We start from the raw sequence: 20,997 nt of genomic DNA, 5'->3' as shown, positions 1-20,997 counted from the left end.
AGAACTAGCTCCTCCTGCGGGTGGAGTGGATGGGGTCGCACCTGGCTGGGTGCAGGCGACTTCGTGAGGGTGGTGGAACTACGGAGGGGCTTCGCCCTGGTGTTGTCGTGGAGGGGGGCGCTGCACATGTGTGGGCTGGGGGTCCCAGGACCAGGGTGCCTACAGCAGTGGGACCCTTGGTGGGGCTGTTTGCCCAGGTCCAGAGGGTCACCGGAACAGACGCAAATATTAGGGAACCCACCCAGAACCTCTTTCTCTGTCGGGTTCTCCAAGGACTCAGAAATTTCATTGAATTGAGGATTTTTTTTTAATGTCAGCTGAAGGGTAGGCTGTTTAAAAATGTTTTTAAGCTGCTATTAAACACATATTCGAGAATATTCATAACACGTTTAGGGTATAAGGAATAACATTAAGACGAAACCCCTGTACCCACCACCCAGCCTACGTTCTAGAACTTCAGCTGTGAGGCCCCCAGTTGCATGGGCTGGTTTTCATTGTAGCTTTTGTCTGTAATAGGGACACGTTAAAAATGTTTAATTGAGAGAAGCGAGTTGTTTCCGGATACAAAGACAGTACGTGGATTTTTTTGTGTTTTTCCCAGAAACGGTCGTCCGTTCTCTCCCCCACTAGCCCGGGACGACAGGCGGTGTTCCGGGTTGCCTCTTACCCGTTCCAGCACATTCTCCACCTGTGTGCGTGTCTACGTGCACACGTAGGCGGGAATGAAGTCCTGCCACAGAAGTTAGTCATTTTCTCTGCTTTGTCACGTGACGTGAGCTTTTCTCTCAATCCATTAAACGTCCTCCCAAACCGGGGCCTGCTGCCAGGGAGCCCCGCGGTGCCCCTGGGGCGGACGAGCCAGCTGGCTGTGCTTGGACTCGGTCCTGCGGTGGCCTGAGCACCGTGCCAGGCTCCCCACGCCGTGCCCTGCCGTGCCCGAGGCCCGTGACCGAGGCTGGGACCGCCCTGTCTACAGGCTCCTGGAGCCTCAGTTTCCCTGAGGGTTGACAGCCAGCCATAGGGTCTGCCGGTGGCTTAGAAGGTGGTGAGGGGCCTGAGAGCGGGCGTGTGACCTCTGATCAGCGTGGAGGCCCCTGGGGGACGGGGCGGTGCCCTCCCTCCTGGCCTTCTCGCCCCCATCCCCCCATCTCCCCTGACCTCTCCGCCCGCATGGTCCCAGGGCCCCCGCCCCACGACCCAGGTGCCCCCCAGGCTGCTCCCGTGGTGCTCTCCGAGGCTGGCAGGTGAGCTTGGAAACCTGCCCTCTCCCCTCCCTATTCCGGGAGCCGCCCGGGCAGTGTGTGGGCACAGTGGCCCCCTGGATGGGGAATGAAGACCCCAGCCCTGAAGGTGGCCGCCCCAGGGCGATGGTGAGCAGAGAGGGTTGCGATCTGGGCTGCGGAGGTGGTGGGACCCGGCTGTAAACCCTGCACCTGTTGGCTGTGTGCCTGTGTGGGAAGCCCCTCTCTGAGTCGGTGCATGGGATTCACCCAGGGGGCTCATCAGGGTTCATTCAGATGCGGCACGTAAATCCCGAGGTCCGTGTTGGCCCACGGAAGGGCTCAATACATACTATAGTTTGTTGCAGTGACGTAACAGGGTGCGTCGGGGGCCCCCAAGACCACCCTCGGGTCTGACGATTTGCTGGGACTCAGAGAACTCAGCAAAGCCGCTCTACTCAAGATTCTGGTTTATTATAGCAAAAGGAACCAGATACAAATTAGCAGATGGAAAAGGCACATAGATTGGCGTCCAGGAGAGACGATGCACGAGTCTTCCAGGTCTCCTCTCTCTGCTTCATTCTCCCAGAACGATGTGGATGTCATGGGTGAGGGTTGCCAGCCAGCGAAGCCCCCCTGAGCTTTGGTGCCCAGGTTCTCGTTTGGGGTGGGTCATGTAGACATGGCTGACTGCCCACGTGGGTGACCTTAGCCTCCAGCCCCTGCAGAGGTCGAGCCGGTACGGTGGAGCCCTAGGCCCCCCCATAAACCCCATCATTTCCCAGGGCCCCCCAGGTAGACAAAGATGCTCTTATCAGCAGGACATCCCAAGGGCACAAAGGTCCCTGCTGGGAGCCACGGGACCAGGGCCTGGTCTTTCTTGGATGTGCAGGTTGTGGGCAGCCCAGGTCTGCTGAGTTAACCCTTTACTGCACACGGGGGAGGGGGAAATGGGGGAGGGGATGGGGGAGGTGTTTGCAGACAAAAGGAAGAGGCAGGACCTCCCGGGAGGAGCAGAGCCTTTGCAGGAAGAGCTGCCCTGCTCACCTGCATCTCCTCCTCGTCTGTATCGCTCGGTTTCCCCTGTGCCCCATCCCCACCCTGTGTTTCTTCTCCCTCCTTGTCTGAGCCCCAATCCAGAACTTTCCCAGGGTCCCTTCCCTCCGCAGCCCCCTGGGGACAGGACCTCCATCACTTCACACGGCTCACCCACCCTGAGCCTGGGAGGCGGGCTCCGACCGCCCCTGTAGCACGACGTATTTGAGTCGTCTCTCCTCGTGCGCCGTACAGGTTGAGTCTTCGCGGGCAGTTTACCATTCTGGGAGCCACCGGCACTGACACAAAACGCTAACTGTGCTCCCTTCCCTTAAGAGCATTTAACAGTGTTGTTAATTAGCAGAAGGTGTTCCTTTAGCCAAACCCTTTTCTGTTTTGAAAAGCCACAGACCGAGCCTGCAGCCCTGCCGAATCTCTTCCTCTTTTCTTTCGTGGCTGGATAGGAGCCCAACATGGTCCTTTAGAAAAATGATCATTTTCACAACGCTTGCTCTGTGCATAATGAGACGATTTTCCACAAAAGCCCCAATCATGCTTCTCAGAGGCTGATGAATAGGAGACTTAATCTAAGAGCCGCACCCTGGTGCTGGCTGGGGGATCAGGAGCGATGTGTGTGTGCGGTGGGGGTGATCCCTGGGGAGCCACCCAGCTCAGCGTGTGGGGATGTGGGTCCTTGTCGCAGCCAGAGCCGGCCCTCCAGACTGAGGGATCATCACGGCTGGGAATGGCTGGGAAGGAGGAGACGGTGAGACCGTCTCTGCGGCTGAAACTGAAAGGTGAAGCCAAGGCGCCCCCCGCCGGCAGAGGCCTCATCTGCCAGCCACCTGCTTGTTGAGTGACCTTAGACAGGGACGCTCTTGGACCCTCTGTCTCTTCTTCTGTAGGCTGGGAAAGCTCTCCCTGCCGTGCAAAGTTGCCGTGAGCCCGTACACTGCAGCGTGATTTAGTGCAGCCCCTGACACTCTCTGAACGCCCACGGGCTGCTGGCTGGGTGGTGGGCCGACAGGTGGCCCCCCAAAAGATACATCCACCTCCTAACTCCTGGACCCTGTGTGACAGGGAAACGGTTCTCTGCAGGTTGCGTTTTTATAGATGTACTTACATCTGTAGTTGTAAGAGGGCGGCAGGAGGGTCAGAGTCAGAGGAAGGAGGTGTGATGACACAGAGGAGGTTGCAGTGATGTGGCCACGTGCCAAGGAACGCGGGTCGTCTCAGAAGCTGGAAGAGGAACGGATCCTGCCCTGGAGCCTCCGGAAGGAGCCAGCCTTGCTGACACCTTGATTTTAGTCCCTAAGACCCATTGCAGACTTCTCACCTTCCGGAACTGCAAGATAGTAAATCCGTGTCGCTTGGGGCCACTGTGGTGCTTTGGGACAGCAGCAGTGGGAGTGAATGCAGATGGCATGGGACAGGAGCCTTAGGAGCGGGTGGGGGCCTGTCGTGGCGCCCTAGGCGCGTGGACGTCCGCACACACACCGCGCTGGGTCCGGGTGGTGGGCTGGGCTCTGGGTCCTCACTGGGCTGAGTGCTTCTGGGAGCAGGGACCAGCCTCCGTCTTTGATTCCCTGGTCCTAGCCCAGCCCCACCACCCTGTCTTGTGCTCTCTGGCTTTTTATTGAGCTGCACTAAACTTCACCTAAGCTTCGTCCCTTTGAAGTGCACGGTTCGGTGGCAGCTCACACACGTTCAGTGTTGTGCCGCCATCGCCCCTGTCTTACTCCCAAGTGTTTCTCACCTGAACGGAGGGATCCCACCAGTTGGGGCAGCGGTGCCTGCAGTGTTCCTGATCCTGCCTGGGGCTCTGTAGAAGGTTCTAGAAGGGGAGGGTGCTCCTCATGGCAGAGGCAAGGCTGGTGGGGAGGGAGCTCCTGTCTGGGAGGTGTTGGAGGAGGGCGTGCAGGCAGGGGAGGGTGGGCAGTCAGGCCTGGTCAGTTTGGTTTCCTGTGTTTCAAGGACCCCGGAGCTGCTGTGACGTGGCAGCCGAGGCTGGTGACCCGCCGTCACTGGGGGGGGGGGGTGCTTCATGCCTCAAAGGGGTGCATGTTGTGTGGGCCAGGCCCTCGCTCGAGGGAGCGGGTGCGGATGGGGCTCCGCCTGGCCTGTCCCCCCACTCTGGCCTCGCAGGTGTCCTCACACAGAACCCACCTCAGAGTAAGGAGGGGCAGCTGAGGCCAGCGTGGGGCCCCCGCCTGGCGAACAGAGTGGTCGCAGCGTGTGAATTCCTTTCGCATTCTCCTAACAAGGTGACACCTGCTTCCATGCAGGGCCCCTCCCGGGAAGGAATCTACTGTTGCATTAAACCTCCTGCCGAGAACCCTCTCCCCACACTTGGTGACAGTGACCCACGCTCGGGGAGGAGGGGACAGCCCTGGGGCAGCGGGGAGAACCCAACGCTGGCCTTGGCGACACCAAGGCCGTGTCCTGTCCACGCTGGCCACGGGGACGGAGCTCCCAGGAGGCACCACGGAGCCTCTGAACCTTCCCCACCATCCAGGGCCTGCAGCGTCCTTCCCTGGACACCTGAGTGCTTGCCACCGGCAGCGGAGCCTGGGCCCCATCTGTGAGTGGGGTTGTCGGGAGGACAGCATGGAGGAGGTGGGCCACGTGCTTGGCAGACGGTGGCAGACGGTGGCCGGTTGGCTCTTCCTGAGTCCGTCGCCACCGCAGACACCGGGAGGGCCGCTTCCTTTCACCCGTCACTCACGCCTGCGCAGAATTTGGAAGGAGCGCTGTGTCTGCTTCTCTCTGCCGCTACCGCTGTGGGCACGAGAGCTGGAAGGGGACACGTTTGTTCAAAAAGAAGTTAACTGGCCGTTTCCCGCGGGGCAGCGGGGAGGTAATCCGTGCTGGAGGCGGTCAGGAGAAGCGGGGTGCAGCCCGGCAGGCGGGGCGTGAGTAGCCGGCTGGAGCTTCCGCGCGGGCGGGGGTCTTTAAAAAGACACAGCGCAGCTGAATGTCTCTCTGCCGCACTCCCAGATCGTCGCAGTCGTTGCCGGCTAGACGTGCCCGTGCTGTCAGTTTGCCCACAGAACATGTGCATCTGGCCGAGCTAATGGACTTTTATTGTTGTTCCCTCCCCTCCCCCACCCTCACTCGCTCCCTCCCATTCACCTGCCCGGCTGTCCTGTCCATCCAACCCACCATCTGTCTGTCCGTCCGTCCATCCTTCCTTGCACCCCTCATCAGTCCACTTACACATCCACCCATCCGTCTGTCCATCCCTTCTTCCAGTTGCCCGTCACCTGTGCCCTCATCCGTGCACCCATCTGTGCTTCCGCTTCTCCGTCCACACCCCGTCCTGCCACCCTTCCTCCATCTGTCCTCTTGCACGTAAACGTCTGTCGGTTGGTCTCCACGTGGTGCTCTGAGGTGGTCAATGGCTGGCAGAGTGATCCCCAGCACGGAGCAGGCCCTTGACAGTGTGTTGCAGTGGAGGGCGGATGAGGAAGTGACCCGGCCGACTGGGGGCGGTGCTGGGGCGCTGGGTCAGTTTCTGCACGCCCCCAGCCTCCATGGCCTCCTGGGTAAAGTGGGGTCAGAGTGGTAGCCCCCTCCCTGGGCTGTTGTGAGGATTCACAGGATGGCCGTGACGGTCTCAGCACAGGGCCTGGCACGTAGTAGGTCCAGAGCGCTGAGGGACAGGAGCAGGAGAAGGACCCTCTCTGCATGGGGGATCTGCCCGCACCTGTCTGGGAGGCTGGGAGGCTTGGGGCAGGTCGAGTGTGACTCTCCCCATTCCGATTCCTCGGCTCCCACACCTGGCCCTTCATCCCCCACTTTTACACACGGGGAAACTGAGGCCCAGAGAGCTTCCCGAGCAGGTGGTGACGGGGCCCAGGGAGTCGTCTGCTCATTCATTCATTCCTTTGCCCATTCATTCATTCTGTCCGTGCTTGGGGATGCCAGCAGCCCTGCACAGGTGCTGGGACACGTGGGGGACCAGTCACTGTCAGGTGCGGAGATGGACACCGGACCCCGGTCACAGGCAGCCGTGTGCAGGGCAGGGTGCGGGGAGAAGCCGGAGCGCGACCCCAGGCCCCAGGCACGGGGTTAAGGGCCTAAGAGACCCGGGTCTGGGCTGCTGGTGTGGTTTTTAGCAGGTTTCTCAGCCCTGGGCCTGTTTCCTGCTCTCTGAAAAGGAGCCCGGGGCGAGGGCCAGTGTGGAGTGGCCCGAACACAGTTCTCAAAGCGAGGCCTGAGGACGCTGCCTCCCAGCCCTGGCTTCCCATGGGGCCCCCGGTGAGCCCGCGGGAGGGCAGGTGTCCTGGGCCGAGTGGTGGCCCCAAGAAGATATGCCGCCGAACCTGTGAATGTGAGCTTTGGGGAAAAGTCTTTGCAGATGTAACTAAATTAGAGATCTTGAGATGAGATCATCCTGACTACCCCGTGGGCCTTAAATCCAAAGACAGGTGTCCTTATAAGAGGCACACGGAGCAGGGACCCAGGGACAGGGGAGGGACCTGGAGACGGAGGCGGAGGCAGAGACTGGAGTGACGCTGCGAAGCCCAGGACCGTCTGGAGCCCCCGGGAGCTGGGAGAGGCCGGAGGGCTCCCCACAGAGCCTCGTGTGGCCCTGCCTGCCCCTTGATTTCAGGATTTGGGGCCTCCAGCACCAAGAGAACGAAGTTCTATTGTTTCAAGCCCGGGGATGTGGGTTTTGCTGGGCGGCGAGCTCTGGGACGGGGCCCAGGCAGGGGTCCCTCAGCCTCTGGCATCCCCGGTGCGTGGGGGCGCAAAGCTGCAACTCCTGAAAGCTGAGCAAGGGCCCCCAGGAGCCCCGACCCGGTCCCAGCACAGCCCTTGCCAGCCTGAGACCTGACTGCCGAGGAGGAGGCCAGCGGCTGGCAGGGAGGTTGGGATTCAGAGCCCCCCTCCAGTTATCAGGGATGGGAGGTGGGCCTCCAAGGACAGTGGTGTCCTCACTGGCAGGTGCCCTGTCCCCAATGACATACAGTGTTGGGGGCTGTAAGAATGTCCTCGGGCACTGGAGCCCCAGCCCCGCCCCCCTCCCCAGGCTTGTCCTTCCCTCTAGGGAGCGAAGACTGCTTCACTCTGTAACAGGCAAAACAATCAAACGTTGCCTTCTCAGCAAATGCCACCATTAAACACTTATTGGGCAGCTGTGTAACATTATCCGCTCGCTTTCAGAGACGGAGAAGGAAATCTTGTCCTGTTTTGCAGTGGGATTTATCCATGTGCAGAAGGGATGTGAGGTCATTAAAAATGCTCTGGAACAGAATGTGACATCGCGGTGTGGCCGGCGGTATGGGGGGATGTGGCCCTGCTAGCCACCAGCCCCCGCCCCCCAAGCCCAGCTCTGGGGCCAGCAGGTCAGCGCTGCGCTCTGTGCAGCCCTGAGCTCTGCTCCCAGCTGTGGCCGGTGGGAGGGGACCGGCCCAAGTCTCCGCCGTGGCGGGAGGCCGGCCGAGCCCGTGAATCAGACCTGCCGCCTGGAGGTGCAGCAGCATCTGCAAAAGGTGTCCTGGTGCTTTGGGGACATCCAGTTACACGGTGCGACAGCAGCGCTCGGGTAAGCCTGAGTCCCGCTCATCTCACTGTCGGGAGACGGGCTTTGGTAAAAAAGGGACAGTCCCCCCGATGTCACCTGGGTCATCCTTCCCACTGGGGGTCTCCTGTCGCGCCCCTCCTCCGTGCCGGCGGCTGCTGTGGTCAGGAAGAACCAGGCTCCTCAGTGTCAGCAAACAGCCCCGAGTCTCGATGACTTGCTGCAGTGACACGTGTGTGTCGGCCGTGTTCCCCTCCACGCCACTTGCCCCCAGAGCCAGGCTGACAGACGGCCTCCTGCTGGAACGGAGTGGCCACCGCGGCAGGGGAAGGAGACCCAGCAAGTCACCCACTGGCTCCTGCAGCCTCCGCCCCGTCGGTGAAGCCAGGATGTCTAGCGACCGGAATTCAGCCTGCCCCGCTGCGGTTGCTGCCCATCCCTGTGAGGAGGGACTGTTGTGTCCGTTCTAGAGATGAGGAGACTGAGGCCAAGAGCCTGGGGGGCTGGCCTGAGGTCAGGCATTTAGGGACTGGTGCAGTGAACTCAGATACGGCCCCGCCAGGCTGCCTCGGAGGGGCCCCTGCACCGTCCAGCCCTCGGTGGGGGAGCCCGTGCCACCTGAGCCTGCCCGCCGCCCGCCGTGTCTCCCTCACCTCCGGCTTCACGCTCAGGCACCGGGTCCCAGCCACCGGTCCCCACCACCATATGCCTCATTTTTAGGCAACTTGTGGCGATATTTTGACAGGAGAGAAGGGACTCTTGGAATTGACCGTCTGTCTGGCTTCCCTAACGTTCCCTGCTTCTTCCCTCGTGGTTATCGGTTTTCCTTCTTTTATTTTTATGGATTCATTTATTTAGTTTTTAATTATTTTTAAGTCTCATGAGCCCAGCATTCAACCCCCAAACTAGAACCTTCCAGCTCACAGGGCAGAAGGAAACGTATGCCCACCCGCTGCTCTCCCGGGTCCGGGCCCCGGCGGCCCCAGCAGGAAGGTTAACCACCATCCTTAACTTCGGGTCTTCCACCTCGTTGCTCCTGTAAAATTAGTCTTATTATATTTCATGCGTAGTTTCGTGTAGCCCCCGTTGTTTTGGGCCTTTACTACAGAGTCACCAGATGTGAGCTGACTCCTGGGATTGCCGTTTTCACGGCCGTCACGTGATCGGTCAGGTCGTGGTGTGCAGTTCTGTCCTGTGAGGCACGTTGGCCTTTCCGGAGCTGCTCCTGTCCCCCGTTTCCCATCCCCCCCATCGTAGCAGCAGCGACCCACATGGGGCGGAGCCCTCCCCACGGGTCAGCTCACAGAACGCGCACCTGGACCCCGGGAATCAGGATTCAACCCCATTTTGCAGGGGAGGCTGAGACCCCGAGAGGGCACCTCTAGCTCAGGGTTGCCCAGCCGGTTGGGGTGGAACTGGGACCTCATCCTCCCATACTCCCGTGGGAGTCATCTGGGGGTCAGCGGTCCTGGGGCATGGGCCCAGCACTGACCCAGGCACAGATCCGCTGCCCGGGGCATCTCCGGGCCCTTCCAGCCTCAGGTCCTGGCGGAGCTGGCCTCTGGGGGCTGGGAAACCAGCCTCGGGTCTCACCTGCTGACCCTGGGGGCAGCTGAGCCTCACTGTTCCCTTTGGGGTCACTGGTAGGGAGACCAGGGCAGGCCTGTACCCTGCTCGGCCCTGGAGGGTCCGGCCCTCCACCATGCGATGGGACGCGGGGCCGCCCAACGGCTGAGGCGTGGTCCTGGCCCCGCCCCCGGTGGGCTCGGCGGCTGCAGGAGGCTGGGTGCCCTGCCACTGAGCTCCCACGGGCCCTGCACGTCTCTCCAGCTTGGGAATCTGACTGGCAGTCCGGGAGGGGGGTTTGGACGGGATGGGCGTCCGGCTCGGGAGGGCAGCAGTGAGGCACCAGTGGTTCTGATTAACGCCGAGGCCTGGAGCCCGGCCCTGAGGCTTGGCTGGGCCCTCGGCCCTACAGACTCCAAGGTGAGCTGGACAGCTGGCCCGAGCCCAGCCCTCCCTGCCCAGGGCCACCTCCAGACCCAGGGCTGGCACCATCCAGAGGGGCTGCAGTCCAGTCCTCTGCTCTGAAGTAGCCAGGCCGGCCCCCCGGGACACGGGGGGGGCAGCAGTCCTGTCCGTGCCGTCACACGAGCCCAGAGCAGCCCAAACACTGGCGTGCACCTTGCCCTGCACCGCCACCAGTCGTGTGCACCTGCTCCAGGGGGATGAGTCTGAGGCTACGGCGGCAGAAGGAGGGACGGAGGCCCTCAGATGCAGTGGTCAGTGCTCCTCTCCGAGGACGTGGCCTCGATCTGGCCGGCCCCCGAGGAGTGAGCAGAACCAGTGTGGACAGGTCTGGGCATCGGAGGCCCAGGCAGAGGGGCTGGGGGGTGGGGGCGGGGAGGGGATGTGCTTGGTGTCCCTGTGGGATGGAGAGGGGCCGGGGGTGGGAGGAAGATGGTGTTGGGAGGGGTGGGCAGGGTGGGGGGTCTCTTGTCTCTCTGAGTGTGAGGGGAAGCCCTGGGGGTCGTTTCAGCAGGCAGTGGCCTCTGAGATTTTGTCTAGAAACTGCTGGCCCCGTGTGGACTGCAGGGGCTCCAGGGTGGAGGCCAGGACCAGTGAGGGGCTGCCGTGGGTGTCCAGGCCGGAGAGATGGTGGCTCGGGGGAGGGGAGCGAGAGCCTGATAGGCCACAGGAGGGGCTGGCGGTGCAGGGAGTGACACCCCACCCACCCGCTTGGCAGGTCAGTCCCTCTGGATGACCAAGAGCTGCAGCGCAGATGCTGCCGGACGCCTGGGCAGGGGCGGGGAACGCAGGCTTGCTCCCGCCTGGGTTTCCTCCCTGCTCTGACCCCTCTTGGGAATAGTCCTGGCTCCAAGCCCGGCTCTGTCACTTCCTGGCTGGTCTCTTCGGGCAACTTTCTCTACCTCTCTGAGCCTTGGTGTCCTCATTTGTGATGAGACGGTAACCCCCATCTTGTGGGGGGCTGTCGTGACTGATGGGGAAACCTGAGGACACCCCCATCCAGAGGCCTTTCCTGGACCCCTCGTTTGTGAACTGGGGGGGAGGGCTTAGATTTCACTTGTGTCCTTTCAGCAGGGTGTGTGTGCTCCTACCTCCACCCCAGACCCTCAGCCCGGCGGTAGGGCCTTGGCCCGATTGCCCTGGAACAGTCCCCTCCTCTGGGCAGTAGGTGGAGGGCTGGCCAGAACTGCCCCAGGAAGAGGACCTGCTTCTCTAACCGGAGTCCACAGACCAGTCTTCCGGCTGGAGCATCACCCACCCCAGCTCTGCCACAGAGATCGACTAGTGATGCCTGCCCCGGCCAGAGGTGTGGGGAGGCGGGGGTGATTGCAGGCAGGCCCAGGTTTGCCCTCTCCGTCCTGGCGGACCCACCAAGGGGAAGGACCCTCCCTGCGGGCCTGCAGAGGCCTTCTTAGGACTTGGTGGAAGGGCCAGGGGCTGACCCTTCACTTCCCAGCAGACCGGCAGGAAGTGGGGGGAGGGGAGAGGAGTGCCTCCAGCTCTGACACCCCAGCCCCCCAGCCACCATCTGTTCTCGGAGGTGGGAGAACGTGGCTCAGAGAGGGGAGGGGTCTTGCCTGAGGTCACACAGCGGCTTGGTGGTCTCTCAGAACCCCCGCTCCGGGTCCCCCCAGATCCCTGAGGAGGGTCCCCAGCTAGTCTCCTAGCCTCCACGTATCTACGAGGAAGATCCGCTTTTTTAAAACATAAATTTCTTTATTTTTGGCCGCGTTGGGTCTTCGTTGCTGCACGCGGGCTTCCTCTAGTTGTGGCGAGCGGGGGCTACTCTTTGTTGCGGTGCACAGGCTTCTCATTGCGGTGGCTTCTCTTGTTGCGGAGCACGGGCTCTAGGCGCACGGCCTTCAGGAGTTGTGGCATGTGGGCTCAGTAGTCGTGGCTCGAGAGCTGTAGAGCACAGGCTCAGTAGTTGTGGCGCACGGGCTTAGTTGCTCCGCGGCATATGGGATCTTCCCAGGGCTCGAACCCGTGTCCCCTGCATTGGCAGGCGGATTCTCAACCGCTGCACCACCAGGGAAGCCCGGAAGATCTGCTTTTCTGACACGTCCCAGTGGGTTTACCGTCCAGAGCCAGCAGTGTGGACTGGACACCCACCTGGCACAGCCAACTACCGGTTCTTCTCTTTCTGACTCTCACTGCTGTGCCCGGATGTGACCCAGACGGGCCACTGTCACCGTGTCCAGTGCGGCCGGGCCGTGACCGGGGAGCAGGGGGAGGGTCAGGGGGCAGCTGGGGCCCTGCTCTGCTGTTACAGGCCTCACAGGGCCAGAAGGGGCATTTCGGGGAGCAGACAGCTTTGGACGTGGAGAAGGAGAAAAGGGAAGAGCGTTTCCAGTAGCCGCCCGGTGTTCCAGGGTGTAGCTTTCCATGCATGCTCAGAGCTGCCCTGGTGGGGGGCCCCATCCCTGCCCCGCAGCCGATGGGCTCTGGAGCCTTGGCCAGAGCCACCCGCCTGCCCGGCCTGCTTCCTCCTTGGAGCCGAGCCTGCCCCGGTCCATCCCCTGGGGCCCCGACTGCGCTTGGGCGCGGCCAAGGGACCCTGGCGCATGAGTGAGCAGTGCGGAAACTTTTTGTGCAGAGTCTGCTGGTGAAAACGGGGCTGCGAGAGGCCTTGGGCCTTGGGCTGGAAAGAGAGGCTGTTGCGGGGCGGGCCGTACGGGCTGTGGCTCTGGGAAGCCCCCGTGCTGGCTGTGTGGCCTCTCTGTGATGCCTCTCGTTCCCCGATGGCCGTTTCTAGAGCGTTCCATCCGGGCGGGGCCCTGGCAGGCCGCCGGGATTTCCCGTCTAGGCCAGGCAGGTGTCCCCTGGGAAGAGGTCCAGGTGGCATGAAAGGAAAACAGCCGAGTGGCTGCAGGGGACTCGGCCCCGCTGATCCACTGGCCTTTCCGCTCCAAACTGCAGCCGTTCCGAGAAGCGGGCCGGAAAGTCAAGAGTCTGTTGAGCATCGCAGCTGCTGAGAAACCGCGTTCCTCTGTCTCAGCAGCAGCTCCAGGCCCCTCCCTCTCTCAGACAATGGGATGGCGGGAAACAAACCATTCTCTCCTGACCCAAGGTCAGTGTCCCCCTCTGCCTCACTAGGGTTCTGGAAGCAAAGGTTGAAACCGCCTGGCTGGCATCTGGGGGTTCACTTGGGTCTCCCCCGGTCGCCTGGAGCCGCGGCCGCACCTCGTCCCCCGACTGCCTCTGCAGACGTCACAGGGGGACCTCGAGACCTCCTACCTCTGTGCTGACTTGGGCTTAAGGTTCTGGTGGTGGCACCTGGGCCGGCCCATCCATCACTCCCTCCCTCCGCCTTGGTCCCCATCGGACTCCTGCCCCACCTGGCCCTTCAGCCTGCTTCTGCTCTGCCCCAGCCTGTCTGAGACCGCACACCCCCGAGTGTGCCCGGTGTGATCCCCTCTGCCCAGGCCGCTTCCTCCAGCCCCTAAATCTTGACCATCACCTCACCTCCTTACGGGCCAGGCCCTGTGGGAGGGCACAGCCACACCGCACGTCATGAAGCTTCCTACACGGCCTGTGTGTGAAGCAGGTGGCTTATTTTTAACTCACCCATTTTACAGGTGAGTTAACTCAGGTCCCTTGGCCAGCTCAGGGGCCAGGAAGCTGTGTGGCCCATTCCAGCCCCCCGTCTGTCTGACGCAGGGCTGGAGCTCTGAACTCAAATTAGACCTTGCTCTCCAGGTCAGCTCCCCCGCATCTCCTACGGGAAGCCCTCCCGGTTTCCCTTTCCTCCTCCTGCCGTCTATACCTTTGTGGCCGTCCCCATGCCCTTTAGCCCTGTGTGGCCCTCGTGGTGGGAGTGGGTGGAGGGGCCCGTCGCAGCCCCTGATACGGTGGCCCATCTGCATGGTGGGCTGGAGAGAGGGACATGATCCCTTGCTTGTTTGGGCGGTCGGGCTGTTGAGCTGGAGAGCCGTTTTTAATAAGCAAAATCCAGTGCTTCAAGGCCTCCCTGCCAATTAGCAGGCGGCACCCAGGTGACTCTTTGAATAATTAAATGGGCCTCTGCCAGGGCCTTCAGGCTGCGGTTTGATGTGCCTTTGAAGTCTTCCTGGCTGCCGGCTCCCTGGCAAAGTGGTACGTCGCGGGGTGTGGCCCAGTGCCCCGTGGGCCGGGTATTCCCGGTGTCTCCCGCCCACCCTGCTCTCTTCCTGCTCACCTAGCAACTGCTTGGGCCCACATCACCCCTGGTGAGGTGAGGCTGAACCCAGTAGTGTCCCGGCGCCGGGCCCCGTGCCAGGCCTTCCGCAGGCCCACTGCACCTAATTCTCAGGCCATTTTCGGAAACTGTGTCCTGCCCGACTGGGGGAGCGACCTCTGAGGGCTCCCAGGTAGCGCCAGCGCCGTAAATGGGGCACCATTGTCCGCCACGTGCCCGACTGGGGCGGCCGGCTCGTCCCAGTTTTAGCCCTGGAATTCCCGCATCCTTGGTAACTCCCTTGTCTGGGGCAAGCTGGGCGGTGGTCACCCCTGCAGGACAGGTGCCCTCTGAGGCCGAGAGTCTGCTCTCTGGGGACCATGAGCTGGTCTCGCCCTCCAGGGTGGGAACCCAAGGCTCTGCCCCTTCTCTCGGACACCCCGGGCCGGCCAAGGTGGACCAGGGGCGTCTGCCGATGGGGCTCCTCTGTGATGCTGCTGGCGAGCACGGACCTGGGAGGTCACTTTGCAGGGAGCGCTTTTCTGTGAGTTGAATTTCCATTTTCTTCCCTACACACGCCAAGTGAAGGATGGAGAAGTGAAGAGCCGTCTTGGGCCCGGGTCGCTTTCATCTGAAGCGTGGAAAAATAAACCCTGCGTCCTAGATTCTCTGCGTGGCGCTCGGTGGTCGGGCCCAAAGCTTTCTTACCTCCCGAATATGAGCGTTTGTTTGGATATGCCGTTCTTCTTCCAGGCCCCCGGGGAGAACGACCTCAGCAGCGTGCGCTGGAGGACCCCGTGGTGGTGCTGACCCCACGGGCCTGGGGCAGGGCTGGAGGCACCTGGGTGAGGGGCATTTCCTAATTGTCACGGAAACCCGGGGTGGGCCCACTGGGGCTGCTGCTCAGAAGGCCGTGGGGACAGTGGGGACTGCCTGAGTCGGAGGCCCTGGACTTGGAAGTGGACTCCTGGGATGAGCCCCCGAGAAGGGGAGGGAAAGTGACTCAGGCTGTCACACTTGCTGGGAGCAAGGACGTGGGCTGAGAGGCTTTCGTGTGTTATCTCATTTAATCTTAACAATGACTACTGCCCCCATTCTACAGTTGGGGAGACTGAGGTTCAGAGAGGGAGAGTTTCCTGCTCAGGGTCACACAGCGAGTCTGCAGCAGAGCCAGGATTGGAACCCAGATCTATTACCTGCCGAAGCCTGGTTCTTAGTTCCCTCCACAAGGTCTCCCTGAAAAGGAAGGTGACAGTGGCAGTGGGGGGTCTCTCTTTTGGCTTCTTGCCAGGGTGTAGAGCAATGGCTCTAGGTAGCAACGTTCTCTGTCCTGGCGGGCCGTCTGCAGACAGCACAGTCATGAGATGTGCACCTGCTGTGTGCCTGGGGCTCCCTGGTCTGGGGTGGAGGGACCCCCAGGGAAGCAGGCCCGGGAGCCACCACATAGCCCCGCCTGGTGGAGCCCTGGGTTGGATTGGATAACGCAGGGGAGGCCGCTGCCAGATAGCAGGAGGGGTCGGCACACTGAGTGCTGCACCGGAGCTGGGTTTGAAGCGCATGAAAATCAGGCTGCTGCCTGGAAAAATAGTAAATCAGTGCCGACAAGTGGGCTGCACTGCCCTGGAACCCTGTGTCCAGGCCCCGAGTCCCTCAGCACAGCATGGGAAGAGGTGAAGCTGGACGAGTTCTCCCCCAACACACAGAACCCGGGGACCTGGCGCCTCCTCCCAAGGGGTCCTCTCGTTGGCTCCTGGGTTTCTTGTCCTATAAATCGGGCCTGCTGCCCGCCGTGCAGGGTCTTCCAGTGTCCCCATCCGACTGCTCCTGGGTCCCGGCTGGCGTGCACCTGTGTCCGCCACCTTCATGCCATGACCCCGGAGCATCGGGTCTGCCCCCTTCCCGACCACGTGTCCTGTCCCCACGCGGCCGTACGCACAGCTACGCACGCGGGCACTTTTCAGAGGCCATGGTTTTACAGCAGATTCTCAAAGAAGCCCCGCAGACAAGGACCAGAGGCTGATTATTGATCCCAGAGCTGCGTTCAGGCTGCGCCTTTCCCTGAAGCAGTGACAGTGGCAGCCCCCAAGCCCAGCTCAGGGCAGGTGTCCAGGGACCACCCAATGGATGGGGGACGGAGAGCAAGGCGTGGTTTGGCGTAAGAATGTGCCCCCCTCTGCTCTTTGTTCGAGGGGTTGGGCCCAGCCACTCCCTTAGGGTGCCGTGTTGGGGGCTTCTTCCTCTAGCGGGGGACGCCCCTAGCCTCTGGCACTGTCACTGTCCTGCCCACACACGGCCATGCCGGCCAAGCGGCCGGATGCTCACGTTGACCTCAGGGTGGGAGGCGTAATTTGGTGGGACCTTGAAGCAGTGGCTTGAGCCTCTCATCCCTGCCCCCCGCCCCCCCCGGGAGGACGGGGTGCTGGGGTGGATTTGACGCAGCCTGACGCATGGACTCTGTTGGGGATTTCTTGGCACGTGGCAGCTTTTCTGCTTCCGGCTTGGGCATCCCTGTAATTCCCTCAGTGGTGCGAGTGGGAAACTTGGCTTCCCAGAAGCGGAGCACGAGGAAATGCGTCCTCAGGAAGGGTCTGATGGGATAAGAGGAACCCAGCCCCGCCCTGACCCCCGGCCCCCCCGCCCTGAGGACCCGGATGGCCTCACTCTGGTGTCTGGCCCACGGGCGTTTCTGTGCCGTTCTGCATACTTGACTCTCATCCCCTCCTCTTCAAGAACAAATGAGCTCCACCATGAACGTCTGGATCTCTGGTCTAGCCGGGGAGGGGGGGCATTGATGGCGGGGGTGGCAGATGCTGCGCGGTGGGGTCTGGATGATCAGCGGGTGCCTGAGACGGGAGGGTGGAGCCAGGCCTTGTGGCAAGTGACCCGAGGGTCACACCTGCTCCAGCCCCTCTCGGGCTTGAAGTTACAGCTGGAACGTGGCCCCAGAAACGCCCTCTGTGCAAACGTCTCCTCGGGGTTAAGTCAGGGTCAGGGCCGTGAAGTCACAGCTCAGGGCTGACTCGGGTACCTCTGCGTGGATTCTCATGAGCGCTTCTGGAAGATGCTTCCCTGTATCTAACTGGAGGCTGCCACTTGTTGTTTTGGAATAGCTTGAGAACAGCTTGAGAATATCTACGATCCATTTATCTGTGCGCCCATCCATTCCCCAACGAGTCCACCCCCCCGAACCTGTCCTCCTGGCCACCCATCCATCCTTCCACCCCCATGCCCCCACCCACTCACTCATTCATCTGTCCATCAACCCACAAATCCCATCCCTCTCCCACCCACCTGTTCTCCCACCCACCCATCCATCCATCTGTCCATCCGTCTGTCCATCTGTCCATCCATCTATCCAACCATTCATCCACCCACCCACCCATCTGTCTGTCTCTCCATCCATCCATCCATCCATCCATCCATCCATCCATCCGTCCGTCCATCCATGCCTCTCTAATGTCAGGCACCGTGCTAGGCGGAAGTGGACCCAGGCTGAGAGAGTGGTCAAGCTGGTGGAAAGCTGGTCAGGGAGTGGTTTTGGGGGAACGCTCCACTTCTGGGTCCTGCAGTCACGTCTCAGCCTGGCCTGAGATTTCCTGTGATCAGTAGGGTGGGGGCCGGAACCTTCGGCAGTCGGGGTGACTGACGTTCGACTGACTTTGAAGAAACCAGAGCTCGGTTCCAGCACCCCGTCAACCACGTGGGATCTGGGTCGGCTTCCGGTTCTCCTGTATCGTGGGAGTGGTTTCCTGGCTGGAACCGTGGCTGGTCAGTGAGGGTCCCTCGTCTGCCGAGGGCCAGGGCGTCTTGATGGCTTGCAGCTCTCCCTGTGACCCGAAGACACACATCTGTCCTCCTTCCTTCTTGCCACATGATGCCCAGTGGGGGATGCCATTGTCGTGGTGATGCGAGGAAGGGGGGGAGAGCCACAGGGAGGAGGGGGAGCCCACCACAGAGAGGTCAGGCTGGGCTATGCCATGAGCTACCGCCATGAAGCCGCAGGTGATAGGGACCCCTGGTCTGGTGGGTCTGCCTTGGGACCTCAGACCCAGGGCCATGCAACCCAGAGCCATGCAACGCTGTGACAGAGCTGGGCAGGACCCAGGCCTCCAGCTGCTGGCTCAGTGGGCTCCGCAGGACCCCACCCCATGGAGCACAGGCCCCGAGTGGTAGTGGAAGCTACAGGGTCCAGGCGTCCATCCCCACTGGACTGCCCTGCTGAGCACGTCAGCCTGACCCACAGCAAGGAGGCTGCCAGCCGGGTCTCCTGTGAGATCGTTAAGTCTGGTAGGACTTCCTACCAGAACCCGTGCCCTGGGAGATGGGGAGATGCTCGTTTCACCCAAAGGGGCGTTTTCGTCTCCATGGAGGTGGTTAATTTGGGCCCATTGCTTTCGAACGAGCTGGCAGCTCCCTCCTCCTGGCAGCATTCACTCCCCTCCGGCCCCGTCCTCCTGGAGGCTGGGCTCTGTGCCCGGCGTGGGGACCATGCACCCGTCTGCAGGTCCCTGCGGGAGAGGCAGGAGTGGGCGCTTGCACGTGGGTGTGCAGGGCACCCCGGGGAGCCCCGGAGAGTGTGTCGGAAGCCCGTTTCCTTGAAGGGCTGCTGCATGGGCTCCCTGTGCTGGTGGTGGGCATGGGGGGGCCAGGTGTGGGTATGGTGCCGACAGTGTGCCCTTCCCATTTCCACCCCAATCGCTTCTTTACCCAGAATGCGCTGTTCCGCTTGCGGACCTTCCCCTTTCCTCCACTTCGTGAACTGGGATCTCATGTCAGTCTCCAGATGAGACCCCAGTTCGGGGTGACAGAGCCGGTGGGCTCACCCACCCTCCCCGCGAGCACGTGCCACGTGCAGGCGGGGCTGGGGCCGGTGCCGCGCCTGCATTCCTTCCCGTGAGCCCGGCTGCGCCCAGACCTGTGTCACCTGCATCTCACGCCCTAACACTCCTCACCTGTACTGGCCGGCCCCCAGCACCTGGGCAGCGTGGGCTGGCTCCACCCCCTTTCCCAGGAGTCAGGCCCAGGTTCACTTTGCAGTAGTGACAGGTGCGGCCCGAGACCCTGCGTTTCCAGGGAGCCCCCTTTTCCTCCCCGTGAGTTCCCCTCCCACGGATTCTGAGCTGCCGAGGTAGACGCCCGTCTGCAGGTGACGCCCCTGCCATGCCGCCCTCCCCACACCAGCGGGAAGCTTTCTGACTCCTGGGCCCTTCTCTTCCTCCTCCCAGATGCGTCTTCGGGGTGACAGAGTTTGCGGGGACCCTGGGCATCCCCCCAATACAGAACTGGGAGATTTTCATGGAAAATAAGGGTCTCAAGTCCAGATAAGTTTGGGGCTCACGGCCCACCCTCTCTGTCTCCTAAAGACAGGTTCCCGTGCTCCCCGCCGAGGATGCCCAGGGGAGCCCACATCCCCGTGTCTGGGGTCCCCCTGGCGTGTGGAAGCAGGATAGTTGCGCGGACGGAAGCTTCCTGCTGTCCCTGACCCGCTTCCCTCGTTTGCCAACAGGGATGCCGGGACCTGGACAGAGGGACCGACTTCCGGTGTCCGGGGCCGAGCTGGGCGTGGGGTCCTCATTCTAGGCACGTCCATCTGGGTGGTCCTGCGTCACACAGCCACATAATGTGCACCCTGTTTCCTTCCACGAGGGAGCGGACAGAAGCCCGCCTGCTCCTGCGCTCGCTCCGGGGGTCCCGTGGTGGACCACAGGCTGGGGGCCCGGCCAGGGCGGCGGTGCCACTGAGACCTGCTCACTCCCCTGACGTCTCCTCTCCCACAGGCCCTTCCCCTCGGAGGAGACCGCGGAGAATGACGATGACGTCTACCGCAGCCTGGAGGAACTGGCAGAGTAAGGAGGCAGGCGGGGGAGGGTGGGGAGCGGGGCTTCACGCGGGCCCCCTCGACGGGCGCTGGTCTCGGCCGTCTGCACGGGCTGTCCCCACGGGGGGGGTGGTGTGGCTCCCCTGCCGGAAGCATGCGCGGTTCTTCACCCCACATTCCAGGAGGCTCCCAGCGTGGCTGCTGGTGACGTGGCTGCTCCCTCCTCCCCAGGCTCAGGCGTGACGAGGGCTGGCTTTTGCCGGGCTTCTCTATCGAAGCTGCAGTGGGGCTGGGGAGGTGTCCTAGCTCGGCCCTTGGAGGCTGTGCTGCGGATGGGAGAGAGCTGGCGTTTCCGGAAGCTGGGGCCCCTGGAGCACAGGTTACAGGCAAAGGCAGATGGTGATTCCGGGTTGTCTCGTGGCCTGACACGGGCTGGGGCTGGGCCAAGGCCAGGCCACCTGAAGCCACTGGGGCGTCTCCCCTTCTCCCAAGGCCCCGTCTTTGCCTGCCCCGGGTCCCCCCAATTCCTCTCTCCGAGGATTTCTTGCACCATCTCATGCAGCCTGGGTCCAGCTGCCCCTCCCCGGCCGTTTCACCTTATGGTCCTGGAGCCCCCCAGGGACTGGCAGGAATCCCTGGGCGGCGGCTCTTCCAGAAGAGATGGTTGGGTTCTGTGTGGTCAGCTGTGGCCGGGGGTGGGGTCACGTGGCCTGCTGCTCGGAGAAGGGGCGGCGGCGTGGAGCTGGCAGGGCCGCCCTATCCTGCAGGGGGGGGACCGAGGCCCGGGAGATGATGGGCTTGCCCAGGCCGTGGGGTTGTCCCACGTGGCTCCTGACCTGGCAGGCCCACGACCCTCTTCCCCGGATTCCTGCCCCTGGGGGCCTCTTTCCTGTCTTTGTTCCCGGATAAACGGCCGTTCCTTCTGGGAAGACTCGTGGCCTCTCTCTCCTTCGTCTTACAGCACAGACTGGGAATAAGAATCATAATCAGAGTAAGAGCCGGGATTTGCTGGGCACTCACTGTTCAAAGCCCCCGGCTTGTTCCACGCCCCCGTCCAGGCTGCTTCTAGGATATGGGATATTCTTTGCAGGATCTCTGTCCATTTAAATAATTGGAGTCATTGAAGAATCAGCCTGTGGGCAGCAAGCTGGCGGCCCAACATTATGTGATCTGTGAGTGAAACACTCACTGGCCAGTGGGCATAGCTGCCACC

At 62.1% G+C, this 20,997-nt stretch overlaps 1 protein-coding gene across 3 annotated transcripts in view; it reads left to right on the top strand.

Annotated features, from left to right (window-relative positions):
* The window catches only part of VAV2 (vav guanine nucleotide exchange factor 2), a 176,850-nt gene that overhangs the window by 96,576 nt on the left and 59,277 nt on the right, over window positions 1-20,997 (top strand). For all 3 annotated transcript variants that reach the window (XM_060153935.1, XM_060153933.1, XM_060153934.1), the window contains exon 4: window positions 19,744-19,812. In XM_060153935.1, the coding sequence (XP_060009918.1) occupies window positions 19,744-19,812 (69 nt within the window). The remainder of the gene's footprint in view (window positions 1-19,743; window positions 19,813-20,997) is intronic.

The sequence above is a fragment of the Lagenorhynchus albirostris genome, chromosome 7 (assembly GCF_949774975.1).
Source record: "Lagenorhynchus albirostris chromosome 7, mLagAlb1.1, whole genome shotgun sequence".
NCBI classification, from domain to species: Eukaryota; Metazoa; Chordata; class Mammalia; order Artiodactyla; family Delphinidae; genus Lagenorhynchus; species Lagenorhynchus albirostris.
The sequence above is the reverse complement of the archived record's forward strand: the minus strand, read 5'-3'. Positions and strand labels throughout refer to the sequence as shown.